General features: G+C 48.2%; 1 protein-coding gene across 1 annotated transcript in view; it reads right to left on the reverse strand.

Moving 5' to 3' along the window:
• The window catches only part of exoc6b (exocyst complex component 6B), a 495,523-nt gene that overhangs the window by 82,122 nt on the left and 399,024 nt on the right, over window positions 1-14,377 (reverse strand). The window contains exons 9-13 of the mRNA XM_033043459.1: window positions 11,100-11,183; window positions 10,833-10,879; window positions 6,558-6,678; window positions 3,092-3,163; window positions 1-39 (exon numbers count right to left, since the gene is read on the reverse strand). The exon at window positions 1-39 is cut by the window's left edge and continues 59 nt beyond it. Coding sequence (XP_032899350.1) covers window positions 1-39; window positions 3,092-3,163; window positions 6,558-6,678; window positions 10,833-10,879; window positions 11,100-11,183 — 363 coding nt within the window. The remainder of the gene's footprint in view (window positions 40-3,091; window positions 3,164-6,557; window positions 6,679-10,832; window positions 10,880-11,099; window positions 11,184-14,377) is intronic.

Raw genomic sequence — 14,377 nt, forward strand, 5'->3', positions numbered from 1 at the left:
CAGCATGTCAAAGTACTGATTGACCGGGAAGCCATAACCCTGCAAATCGAACGCAAGTCCTTTAGACACCAGTCCTTTGTGGGGAAAGTAGAACATCGCGGGTTCTATCGCAACGCAGACACATAGAAACATAGCAAATAGGTGCAGGAGTAGGCCATTCGGCCCTTCAAGCCAGCACCGCCATTATTATTTAATTTTTTATTTAATTCTTTATTTCGAGCAGAATAAAAGAATAAAAAGCAAGTGTGAATCAACAAACAAAAAACAACACAAGAATATTTATAAAGTGTCATAAACAATATCTGTAAATAAATGAAATCGTTTGTGTCCAAAAAGGAGCGGGAAGAAGCTAAAGCTTATTAATTCCCACCCCTTATTCAACTGCTTATAATTATCTTATACAAATTTAGCAGCTATATTTGAATTGATTGAATCCTTTATTTGTCATTCAGACCTTTCGGTCTGAACGAAATGCTGTTGCCTGCAGCCATACATGTAATAATAACAAAACACAATAAACACAAATTAACATCCACCACAGTGAGTTCACCAAACACCTCCTCACTGTGATGGAGGCAAAAGTCTTAGAGTTACTGTCTCTTCCCTCCTCTTCTCCCTCTGCGCCGAGGCGATACCCCACCGGGCGATGGTAAGTCAGTCCGCGGTTCAAGCTCCGCGGCCCGGGGCGGTCGAAGCTGCCCGCAGCTGTTGCAACGGGTGCTCCGGAAAACAGGCACCAGCCTGTGACCTGCGAGCTCCCGACATTGTCCTCCATTGGCCCGCGGCCGAGCCCCGGATCCAGGTCGCCGCCGCCAGAACGCCGCCTCAGCCGCCGTAGCACCGTCTCCGCCCCGCACCGGGCTGCCCACAAGGCAGCGTCTCAGCCCCGCACCGGGCTGCTCCCACGGGAGCACCTTCCAGCCGGTAGCCGTGCCGGCCGCACAGGAGTGTCTCAGCTCCGCACCGGGCTGCCCCCACGGAAGTACCTTCCAGCCGGGAGCCGGTCCGCCCACACGGCAGCGTCTCAGCCCCGCACCGGGCTGCTCACACGGGAGCACCTTCCAGCCGGTAGCCGTGCCGGCCTATGTACACCATATGTACACCAGCAGCTATATGTACACCATATGTACACCATATGTACACCAGCAGTTATATGTACACCATATGTACACCAGCAGTTATATTTACACCATATGTACACCAGCAGCTATATGTACACCATATGTACACCAGCAGCTATATGTACACCATATGTACACCATATGTACATCAGCAGCTATATGTATACCATATGTACACCAGCAGCTATATGTACGCCATATTATTTACATTTATACACTAATCAAATATTTACAAAGCCATACAAAAAAAGAAAGAAAAAGAAAAAAGAAAAAACCCTCATATACTATACAGTATCTTAGTCATATATACAACCCATCACCATATAATCACCTTTCCCAATACAATCAGTATAACAAATATCCCACTGACAATCACCTATCCTCAGCCCAATATCCTTTAAAAAAAAGTGTTTTTGGACATCTTTTTAAACTGAATTATGTTTGTGCTAGGTTTTATCTCCTGTTCCAGACCATTCCACAAATTCAACACAATCATGGCTGATCATCCAAAATAGTACCCCGTTCCTCCTTTCTCCCCCATATCCCTTGATTCCGTTAGCCCTAAGAGGTAAATCTGACTCTCCCTTGAAAACATCCAATGAATTGGCCTCCACTGCCTTCTGTGGCGGAGAATTCCACAGATTCACAACTCTCTGGGTGAAAAGGTTTTTCCTCATCTCAGCACGAAATGGCCTACCCCTTATTCTTAAGTCTGAAGAAGGGTCTCGACCCGAAACATCACCTATTCCTTCTCTCCATAGATGTGGCCTCACCCGCTGAGTTTCTCCAGCAGTTTTGTCTACCTGGTGAAGTTATGTCAACTTGCGAAAGTTTTAGAAGCATTTGGACAGGTACATGGATAGGACAGGTGTAGAGGGATATGGGCCAAACGCAGGCAGGTGGAACTAGTGTAGCTGGGACATGTTGGCCAATGTGAGCAAGTTGGGCCGATGGGGCTGTTTCCACGCTGTATCACTCTATGACTCTATCAACCGAGAATATAGAATGGTACAGCACAGTTTAATTTTCACGTGTACCGTGGTACAGTGAAATGCCTTTTTTGTTGTTGCGTGCTATCCAGTCAGCAGAAAGACAATACATGATCACAATCTAGCAGTCGACAGTGTACACATACAAGATGAAGGATATAACGTTTAGTGCAAGGTAAAGTCCAGTAAAATCCAATTAAACATAGTCCGAGGGTCTCCAGTGAGGTAGATGGGAGGTTAGGACCACTCTCTGGTTGTGGTAGGATGGTTCAGTTGCCTGATAACAGCTGGGAAGAAACTGCCCCTGAATCTGGAGGTGTGCGTTTTCACACTGTGGCTATCAAACTGTACAACTCGTCCCCCTTCTGTCGTGGGGTAGACTGAGACTGACTCCCCACCCCCTCTCCTCACCCCCCACCCCCACCTCACTCCCCAATCCTTTCCACTCGTCACTTTAATTTCATATTTCATGTATCTTGTGTTTTATGATCAATTTTCCTTCCCGGGATGAATAAAGTTCTATCATAACATATTCAATAGACAATAGACAATAAACAACAGGTGCAGGAGTAGGCCATTCGGCCCTTCGATCCAGCATCGCCATTCAATGTGATCATGGCTGATCATCCCCAATCAGTACCCCGTTCCTGCCTTCTCCCCATATCCCCTGACTCCGCTATTTTTAAGAGCCCTATCTCGCTCTCTCTTTAAAGCATCCAGAGAACCTGCCGCCACCTCCCTCTGAGGCAGAGAATTCCACAGACTTCCCTTCCTTCTCTCAAGAGATGCTGCCTGTCCTGCTGAATTACTCCAGCATTGTGTGTCTATGAACTAAACCAAGCGAAACAAACGTTACGGACTCATACACGATGCAAACAGCCCACGCAAACCAAGCTCGTTCCATTTGCCCACAATTTGGCCGATATGTCCCTCCACCTATTGTATCTAACATCCCAGTGTGGGCAAGAATCGATTCCTTACCTGTAGAGTGTCTGCAAAGAGAACGAGGAGGTTCTTCAAATCCAGCACCAGGTTTGGGTCCGAGCAGTACGACTGAGGGTGAGGAACAAAAAAAATCATAGTTCAATGCCAGATCTTAGAAACAAGGAACTGCAGATGCTGCTTAATACACAAAATAACACAGTGCTGGAGTAACTCAGTGGGTCAGTCAGCATCTGTGGAGAACATGGATAGGTGACGTTTCACAGAGTGCTGGAGTAACTCAGCGGGTCAGGCAGCATCTCTGGTGGGCATGCATAGGTGACGTTATATATCGTAAGAAGGGTCATCCATCATGTCCTCATCAGACTCCAGCACTTGCTGTTCCTGATGGGCTTGATGGGCCGAATGGCCTCATTCATAAGTTCACAAGCTCATGTGATAGGAGCAGAATTAGGCCATTCGGCCCATCAAGCCTAGTCCGCCATGGCTGATCTATCACTCCCTCCTAACCCCATTCTCCTGCCTTTTCCCCATAATTCTGTTCCTGCAACGTATGCACTAATGAAACGCCAGTCCACATTCTCCAGAGACGCTGCCTGACCCGCTGAGTTACTCCAGCACTCTGTGAAACGTGACCATAATATGGTTGAGTTCTTCATTAGGATGGAGAGTGACATCGTTAATTCAGAAACAAGGGTCCTGAATTTAAAGAAAGGTAACTTTGAGGGTATCAGACGTGAATTGGCCAAGATAGACTGGCGATTGATTCTTAATGGGTTGATGGCGGATATACAATGGAAGGCATTTAAAGACTGCATGGATGAACTACAATTGTTCATCCCAGTTTGGCAAAAAAATAAATCAGGGAAGGTAGTGCATCCGTGGATAACAAGGGAAATCAGGGATAGTATCAAAACAAAAGATGAAGCGTACAAATTAGCCAGAAAAAGCAGCCTGCCAGAGGACTGGGAGAAATTCAGAGACCAGCAGAGGAGGACAAAGGGCTTAATTAGGAAAGGGAAAATAGATTATGAAAGAAAACTGGCAGGGAACATAAAAACTGACTGCAAAAGCTTTTATAGATATGTGAAGAGAAAAAGATTAGTTAAAACAAATGTAGGTCCCTTGCAGTCAGAAACGGGTGAATTGATCATGGGGAACAAGGACATGGCAGACCAATTGAATAACTTCTTTGGTTCTGTCTTCACTAAGGAAGACATAAATAATCTGCCGGAAATAGCAGGGGACCGGGGGTCAAATGAGATGGAGGAACTGAGTGAAATCCAGGTTAGCCGGGAAGTGGTGTTAGGTAAATTGAATGGATTAAAACCCGATAAATCCCCAGGGCCAGATAGGCTGCATCCCAGAGTACTTAAGGAAGTAGCCCCAGAAATAGTGGATGCATTAGTGATAATTTTTCAAAACTCTTTAGATTCTGGAGTAGTTCCTGAGGATTGGAGGGTAGCTAATGTAACACCACTTTTTAAAAAGGGAGGGAGAGAGAAAACGGGGAATTACAGACCAGTTAGTCTAATGTCGGTAGTGGGGAAACTGCTAGGATCAGTTATTAAAGATGGGATAGCAGCACATTTGGAAAGTGGTGAAATCATTGGACAAAGTCAGCATGGATTTATGAAGGGTAAATCATGTCTGACGAATCTTATAGAATTTTTCGAGGATGTAACTAGTAGAGTGGATAAAGGAGAACCAGTGGATGTGTTATATCTGGACTTTCAGAAGGCTTTCGACAAGATCCCACATAAGAGATTAGTATACAAACTTAAAGCACACGGTATTGGGGGTTCAGTATTGATGTGGATAGAGAACTGGCTGGCAGACAGGAAGCAAAGAGTAGGAGTAAACGGGTCCTTTTCACAATGGCAGGCAGTGACTAGTGGGGTACCGCAAGGCTCCGTTCTGGGACCCCAGCTATTTACGATATATATTAATGATTTGGACGAGGGAATTGAATGCAACATCTCCAAGTTTGCGGATGACACGAAGCTGGGGGGGCAGTGTTAGCTGTGAGGAGGATGCTAGGAGGCTGCAAGCTGACTTGGATAGGCTGGGTGAGTGGGCAAATGCATGGCAGATGCAGTATAATGTGGATAAATGTGAGGTTATCCACTTTGGTGGCAAAAACAGGAAAGTAGATTATTATCTGAATGGTGGCCGATTAGGAAAGGGGGAGATGCAACGAGACCTGGGTGTCATGGTACACCAGACATTAAAAGTAGACATGCAGGTGCAGCAGGCAGTGAAGAAGGCGAATGGTATGTTAGCATTCATAGCAAAAGGATTTGAGCATAGGAGCAGGGAGGTTCTATTGCAGTTGTACACGGTCTTGGTGAGACCACACCTGGAGTATTGCGTACAGTTTTGGTCTCCTAATCTGAGGAAATACATTCTTGCCAGAGAGGGAGTACAGAGAAGGTTCACCAGACTGATTCCTGGGATGTCAGGACTTTCATATGAAGAAAGACTGGATAGACTTGGTTTGTACTCGCTAGAATTTAGAAGATTGAGTTTGGATCTTATAGAAACTTACAAAATTCTTAAGGGGTTGGACAGGCTAGATGCAGGAAGATTGTTCCCGATGTTGGGGAAGTCCAGAACAAGGGGTCACAGTTTAAGGATAAGGGGGAAATCTTTTAGGACCGAGATGAGGAAAACTTTTTTCACTCAGAGAGTGGTGAATCTCTGGAATTCTCTGCCACAGAAGGTAGTTGAGGCCAGTTCATTGGCTATATTTAAGAGGGAGTTAGATGTGGCCCTTGTGGCTAAAGGGATCAGGGGGTATGGAGAGAAGGCAGGTACAGGATACTGAGTTGAATGATCAGCCATGATCATATTGAATGGCGGTGCAGGCTCGAAGGGCCGAATGGCCTACTCCTGCACCTATTGTCTATGTTTCTATGTAATTTCTTTGGTGGTGAATCTGTGGAATTATGGCCTACTCCTGCACCTATTTTCTATGTTTCTATGTCATCTATCCATGTTCTCCACAGATGCTGCCTGACCCGCTGAGTTACTCCAGCACTCTGTGAAACGTCACCTATCCATGTTCTCCACAGATGCTGCCTGACCCACATTTTGCGTCCTTTTTGTTTAAAGGCGTTTCGGGACTGATTGTGGAGGGAGAAGGTGGGGGAGGAAACTGGGAGAGAGATTAGAGACGGGACAAACATGGTCGATAAAGGGTGGGCACAGGTGAGGGGGTGGCACGGTGGCGCAGCGGTAGAGTTGCTGCCTCACAGCGCCAGAGACCCGGGTTCCACCCGATCTCCGGGTGTTCCGGTTTCCTCCCACACTCCAAAGGCATGCAGGTTGATTTGTGGGTTAAATGGCTTCGGTGAAAGTGTAAATTGTCCCCAGCGTGTGTAGGATGGTGTTGATGTGCGGGGATCGCTGGTCGGCGTGGACTCGCTGGGCGCAAGGGCCTGTTTCCGCGCTGTACCTGTAAAACATCTGTGGGTGGAAGGCTAATCGACACAGTCTTACTTACTGAATGGGTGCGGAGTGCTGACATGGTTTTGGACACGGCCAGCTCCCAGAGTTGGTCGATGTACACTCTGTTCACCAGACCCTGGGTGGTGTGGAGGATGTGGTCCTCAACCACGAAGAAGCTGCAGGGAGAATGGCCACAGGTCAGAGAAGTGGAGGACAAGTCAGTCGCAGCAAAAATCACAGCCCAGACCATCACACAAACCAACCTCCCTTCCATTGACTCCATCTATACCTCACGCTGCCTCGGCAAGGCCAGCAGCATCATCAAGGACCAGTCTCACCCCGGCCACTCCCTCTTCTCCCCTCTCCCATCAGGCAAGAGGTACAGAAGTGTGAAAACGCACACCTCCAGATTCAGGGACAGTGTCTTCCCAGCTGTTATCAGGCAACTGAACCATCCTACCACAACCAGAGAGCGGTCCTGAACTACTATCTACCTTATTGGAGACCCTCGGACTATCTTTGATTGGACTTTACTGGCTTTATTTTGCACTAAACGCTATTCACGTTATTCCCTGTATCATGCGGATCAACATTGTGGACGGCTCGATTGTAATCATGTATTGTCTTTCCGCTGACTGGATAGCACGCAACAAAAGCCTTTCACTGTACCTCGGTACACGTGACAATAAACTGAACTCAACTCACATCCCTCTGGTTCACGTTTTTAGATTAGTTTGGAAAAACAGCGCGAAAATAGGCCCTTCGGCCCATCAAGTCCGCGCCAACCAGCAATGCCCATACACTAGCACTACCCAACGTACTGGGGCCAATTAAAAGTTTAACCGAAGTCAATTAACCTAAACAATTCCACGTCTCTGGAGTGTGGGAGGAAACGGGAGCAGCCGGAAAAAACCAACCCATGTGGTCACAGGGAGAACGTACAAACTCCGTACAGGAAGGAGATGAGGAGGAATTTCTTTAGTCAGAGGGTGGTGAATCTGTAGAATTCTTTGCCACAGAAGGCTGTGGAGGCCAAGTCAGTGGATATGTTAAAGGCAGAGATAGATAGATTCTTGTGTTTAAGAAGGAACTGCAGATGCTGGAAAATCGAAGGTACACAAAAGTGCTGGAGAAACTCAGCGGGTGCAGCGGCATCTATGGAGAGAAGGAAATAGGCAACGTTTCGGGCCAAAACCCTTCTTCAGACCCTGGAGAAGGGTTTCGGCCCGAAACGTTGCCTATTTCCTTCGCTCCATAGATGCTGCTGCACCCGCTGAGTTTCTCCAGTATTTTTGTCAACCTTAGATGGATTCTTGATTAGTGCGGGTGGCAGGGGTGATGGGGAGAAGGCAGGAGAATGGGGTTGAGAAGGAGAGATAGATCAGCCATGGTTGAATGGTGGAGTAGACGATGGGCCGAATGGTCTAATTTGTCTTCTATCACTTATGAACTTATGAATATGCAGACTATAGTTCTAAAGTAAAGTCCCAGCCTGCTCAACCCCTCGAGTCCTGGCAACATTCTCGTAAAGCTCCTCTGCATCCTTGCCAGAGGAAACGTTCTGAGGGAATAGACAATAGAGAATAGGTGCAGGAGGAGGCCATTTGGCCCTTCGAGCATGCACCGCCATTCAATGTGATCATGGCTGATCATCCCCAATCAGTACCCCGTTCCTGCCTTCTCCCCGTATCCCCTGACTCCGCTATTTTTACTCGTCCAATTAAACATCCCTCTCACGGTGGCGCAGCGGTAGAGTTGCTGCCTCACAGCGCCAGAGACCCGGGTTCCATCCTGACTACGGATGCTGTCTGTACGGAGTTTGTACGTTCTCCCCGTGACCTGCGTGGCTTTTCTCCTAGTTCTTTGGCTTTCCTCCCACACTTCAAAGACGTGCAGGTTTGTAGGTTAATTGGCATGCTTATAAATGTAAATTGTCCCTAGTGTGTGTAGGATAGCGTTAATGTGCGGGGATCGCTGGTCGGCGTGGACTCAGTTTAGTTTATCGTCACGTGTACTGAGGTACAGTGAAAAGCTTTTGTTGCGTGCTAACCAGTCAGTGAAAAAGACAGTACATGATTACAATCAAAGATAGACACAAAATGCTGGAGTAACCCAGTGGAACAGGCAGCATCTCTGGAGAGAAGGAATGGGTGACGTTTCAGGTCAAGATTGGTTCAATAGACAATAGACAATAGGTGCAGGAGGAGGCCATTTGGCCCTTCGAGCCAGCACCTCCATTCAATGTGATCATGGCTGATCATCCCCAATCAGTACCCCGTTCCTGCCTTCTCCCCATATCCCCTGACTCCGCTATCCTTAAGAGCCCTATCTAGCTCTCTCTTGAAAGTATCCAGAGAACTGGCCTCCACCGCCCTCTGAGGCAGAGAATTCCACAGACTCACCACTCTCTGTGAGAAAAAGTGTTTCCTCGTCTCTGTTCTAAATGGCTTACTCCTTATTCTTAAACTGTGGCACCTGGTTCTGGACTCCCCCAACATTGGGAACATGTTTCCTGCCTCTAGCGTGTCCAAGCCCTTAACAATCCTCAGAGTCTGAAGAAGGGTCTCGACCCGAAACATCACCCATTCCTCCTCTCCAGAGATGCTGCCCGTCCCGCTGAGTTACTCCAGCACTTTGTGTCCATCTTCGATTTAAACCAGCATCCGCAGTTCCTTCCTAGACGTGATTACAATCGAAGGTAGACAAAAGTGCTGGAGAAACACAGCGGGTGCAGCAGCATCTATGGAGCGAAGGAAATAGGCAACGTTTCGGGCCGAAACCCTTCAATCGATCTATTTACAGTGTATTGATACATGGTTGGTTGGAATCGAGGTTTACGAGCGTGGAGGCTTAAGGGCCTGTCCCACTTGGCGCATTTTTCGGCAACTGCCAGCATCTTTGACTGACGTATAAGGTCACTGAAAAAATTGCGGCATGATGCGGCGTGATGACGTATAACGTGGCGGTGACGCGGTTGCGCGACTATATGGCGTATTGACTCACGATTTGTTTCAAGCGTCGCAACATTTTTTTGTCGCCGCTGGATTTTCAAATGTTCAATATCTATTAGCGACACTAATATGATGCCGGCGGTCGCCGAAAAAAATCGGCAAGTGGGATAGGCCCTATAGTACTGTGAGTTGGTAGATCTGCTTCTGTGGCTCGCCAGGCAAGCAGCCGCCTGGGAAGGGCGCCATCTTGGAAGCCACGGTGGGCCGGAGGGCCTGTTTCCATGCTGCGTTTCTAAACTGCGGTAAACAGAAACCATCTTAAATCCTTGCGATTGCCTGAGGATCGGGAAGGCTAAGCCCGACGTCTTAGAAAATGTTCCCAATATTGGGCGAGCCCAGAACCAGGGGCCGCAGTCTTAGAATAAAAGGGAGGCCGTTTAAGACTGAGGTGAGAAAAAAACGTTTTCACCCAGAGAGTTGTGAATTTATGGAATTCCCTGCCACAGAGGGCAGTGGAGGCCAAGTCACTGGATGGATTTAAGAGAGAGTAAAGCCCCTGTCCCACTTTTCCCGAGTTACTCATGAATCCTCCCGAGTTTTCCCCTTGATTGAAACTTGGAGAATGTCCGTAGCCAGTCCGTAGGAGGCCGTAGATATTTCGTAGCGGCTCGTTATACCAGCCGTAGGTACTCGGGGCACCAGGTAAGTCGGGACGTTTTTTTCCTCATGTTGAAAAATGTCCACGAGTAAAAAAAATAGCCCCGAGTACCTACGGCTGGCATCTCCGAGTTTGAATCAAGGGGAGTAGGCTATTCTGCCCTTCGAGCCTGCACCGCCATTCAATATGATCATGGCTGATCATCCAACTCAGTATCCTGTACCTGCCTTCTCTCCATACCCCCTGATCCCTCTAGCCACAATTGCCACATCTAACTCCCTCTTAAATATAGCCAATGAACTGGCCTCAACTACCTTCTGTGGCAGAGAGTTCCAGAGATTCACCACTCTCTGCGTGAAAAATGTTTTTCTCATCTCTGTTCTAAAAGACTTCCCCCTTATCCTTAAACTGTGACCCCTTGTTCTGGACTTCCCCAACATCAGGAACAATCTTCCTGCATCTAGCCTGTCCAATCCCTTAAGAATTTTGTACGTTTCTCTAAGATCTCCCCTCAATCTTCTAAATTCTAGCGAGTACAAGCCGAGTCTATCCAGTCTTTCTTCATATGAAAGTCCTAACATCCCAGGAATCAGTCTGGTGAACCTTCTCTGTACTCCCTCTATGGCAAGAATGTCTTTCCTCAGATCTGGAGACCAAAACTGTAGGCAATACTTCAGGTGTGGTCTCACCAAGACCCTGTACAACTAGAACGAACACTCACCCCACGATTTGATGAAAGTACCTCCTGTAGCCGTCTAATGTTTCATGCTGCAACAAGACAAGCATTTTGAGTCAGGACAATAAACGGAACGACGGCAGGCTAAACTAAAGAATAGAATCTCAGGGGGAAAATGGACTGAGTGCAGGGGGGGGTCAAACTGAACTGACGAGCTGAGTAATCCTTGGTTAAAAACAAAAAAGCAAGTTTATGCGGTCAAGAATACAACGCTCTTTGCTCAGTGGATATGAATGGAGAGATTATGCCTACCATGTTCGAAGGGGGTTGGAAGACTAAGCGAGCCTGTTTCTTCCTTTGTTTCCTGTAGTAGCTCTCAAACGTATCCTGGGCACCCTGGAGGAATGAAAGGCAAGTCAAAGGGGGGTGTCTCCAACAGAGTCGAGAGCCCGCAAACAGTCAACTCCCCCCCCCTCAAAGGGCCGACAATGGCTGATCTGTGTGTCGGAAGGGACTGCAGTTTCAGCCCCAGTTTCAACCGAAGACACACACAAAAAGCCGGAGTAACTCAGCGTGACAGGCAGCATCTGTGGAGAGAAGGAGCGGGTGATGTTTCGGGGGTCGAGACCCTTCTTCTGACTAGTCAGGGGGAGATATAGGTGAGGACAGAGAGAGATAATAGACAATAGACAATAGGTGCAGGAGTAGGCCATTCGGCCCTTCGAGCCAGCACCGCCATTCAATGTGATCATAGCTGATCATCCCCAATCAGTACCCCGTTCCTGCCTTCTCCCCATATCCCCTGACTCCGCTATTTTTAAGAGCCCTATCTAGCTCTCTCTTGAAAGCATCCAGAGAACCGGCCTCCACCGCCCTCAGAGGCAGAGAATTCCACAGACTCACCACTCTCTGTGAGAAAAAGTGTTTCCTCGTCTCCGTTCTAAATGGCTTACTCCTTCTTCTTCAAATAAGGAAATCACATCGCACCAGCTTCTCGTTATCACCCAACAAACTGCTAATGATGGCCTGTCTGCCTTATTATTGGGCTTTTTTGCACATCTTTCATTCATTTGGTCTTTATCTCTCCACATCACCGTCTATATCTCTCGTTCCCCTCTCCCTTGACTCTCAGTCTGAAGAAGGGTCTCTCCAGAGATGCTGTCTGTCCCGCTGAGTTACTTCAGCTTTTTGTGTCTATCAGTGGCTGATCTGTTGTCGCGGGGGGGGGGGGGGGGGGGGGGGGGGTGAACACCTTCGGCCGAGGCTCCCCGTCCACACAGTCAGAAGGGTGAGACGCCATGTCCCGTGGGAACTAACCCCTTCACCCCGACTGGTCACGGTGGAGCCCAATTGGCTGAACGCCGCGAACGGGTACCCGCGCGGGATCGCACGAAAACGTTTTCGGAATGGCGGAGAGCTAGAACACGAAAGGCCTCGTACGCCAATGACATATTCATATCTCTCATATGCTGAGAGAATGGAGCGGCTGGGCTTGTACACTCTGGGGTTTAGAAGGATGAGAGGGTATCTCATTGAAACATATTAGATTGTTAAGGTCTTGGACACACTAGAGGCAGAAAACATGTTCCCGATGTTGGGGGAGTCCAGAACCAGGGGCCACAGTTTAACAATAAGGAGTAAGCCATTTAGAACGGAGACGAGGAAACACTTTTTCTCACAGAGAATGGTGAGTCTTTGGAATTCTCTGCCTCAGAGGGCGGTGGAGGCCGGCTCTCTGGATGCTTTCAAGAGAGAGCTAGATAGGGCTCTTAAAAATAGTGGAGTCAGGGGATATGGGGAGAAGGCAGGAACCGAGTACTGATTGGGGATGATCAGCCATGACGGTGCTGGCTCGAAGGGCCGAATGGCCTACTCCTGCACCTATTTTCTATTGTCTATTGACAACCCCACTTCCCCCACTCCCCCGAACCCTCGCGCTGCCTCGGCAAGGCCAGCAGCACAATCAAGGACCAGTCGCACGCCCCCGTAAATTATGATGCGCCGCAGGAAGAATTTTATCGGAATGCATCACAGCACGGTTTGGGGACAGCTCCGCAAGAAATTGCAGCGAACTGTGGACACAGCCCAGACCATCACACAAACCAACCTCCCTTCCATCGACTCCATCTACACCTCACGCTGCCTCGGCAAGGCCAGCAGCATCATCAAGGACCAGTCTCACCCCCGGCCACTCCCTCTTCTCCCCTCTCCCATCGGGCAAGAGGTACAGAAGTGTGAAAACGCACACCTCCAGATTCAGGGACAGTTTCTTCCCAGCTGTTATCAGGCAACTGAACCATCCTACCACAACTAGAGAGCGGTCCTGACTTCCCATCTACCTTATTGAAGATCCTCGGACTATCTTTAAGAAAGAACTGCAGTTGCTGGAAAAATGGAAGGTAGACAAAAATGCTGGAGAAACTCAGCGGGTGAGGCAGCATCTATGGAGCGAAGGAATAGGTGACGTTTCGATCCGAAACGTCACCTATTCCTTCGCTCCATAGATGCTGCCTCACCCGCTGAGTTTCTCCAGCATTTTTGTCTACCCCGGACTATCTTTGATAAGACTTAACTGGCTTGACCTTGCACTAAACGGTATTCACGCTAGTCGATGCAAACTGTATCTCTAAACTAAACTAAAGTGTGGGAAGGAACTGCAGATGCTGGTTTACATCGCAGACACAAAATGCAGGAGTAACTCAGCGGGACTGGCAGCATCCGTAGAGAGAAGGAATGGGTAAAGGAAACTAAATGCAGGATTAGTGCAAGTGGACATTGTGGATGGTTGGCTTGGATTCGGAGAGCCGAGGGGCCAGTCTCCATGCTGAGTGTGTCCATTGACTCCCCTGAAGGTTGCTCCGTGGAGTTAATCTGTGAATGGGAGGCAGGCGTGTGAACCATTCGGTCTTTTTTCCCGTCCCTTGTACATTGGGTATTGAAATGAACAGCAAGACAGTAGCAGAGATTTCCCAGTGGCCGGGTCCGGTGACTCCACATCCCCCCCCGCAGCGAGAATACAACTTTCTCTACAAGAAGGTGGCGAATGTTCGCGATTAGTTCCTGCCTCCTTTCACAGCAAAGAACAAACTGTAGCCGTTTTTGACGACAACAAAAAAAAATACACAAAAGGGGAATTAAAGTCTAAATGACACGGGATTGCGGGCGATTTTAATGAGAGGCCATTTTTCTTTCTCCGCAACTATTTACAATCTTGCCTTTTGTCTCAGGGTCGCCTCAACCTCGAGTGGCTCCATAATCCTCTGACGTCTTAAGGTTAGGTCCTCGGTCTTTATCTGAACGTCCAACTTCTGTGCATTGGCACAATAGACAATAGGTGCAGGAGTGGGCCATTCGGCCCTTCGAGCCAGCACCGCCATTCAATGGTTAGCACGCAACCACAGGGGGAGTCCAGAACCAGGGGCCACAGTTGAAGAATAAGGAGTAAGCCATTTAGAACGGAGATGAGGAAACACTTTTTCTCACAGAGAGTTGGGAGTCTGTGGAATTCTCTGCCTCAGACGGCGGTGGAGGCCGGTTCTCTGGATGCTTTCAAGAGCTAGATAGGGCTCTTAAAAATAGCGGAGTCAGGG

The sequence above is a fragment of the Amblyraja radiata genome, chromosome 1, assembly GCF_010909765.2.
Source record: "Amblyraja radiata isolate CabotCenter1 chromosome 1, sAmbRad1.1.pri, whole genome shotgun sequence".
Lineage (NCBI taxonomy): Eukaryota > Metazoa > Chordata > Chondrichthyes > Rajiformes > Rajidae > Amblyraja > Amblyraja radiata.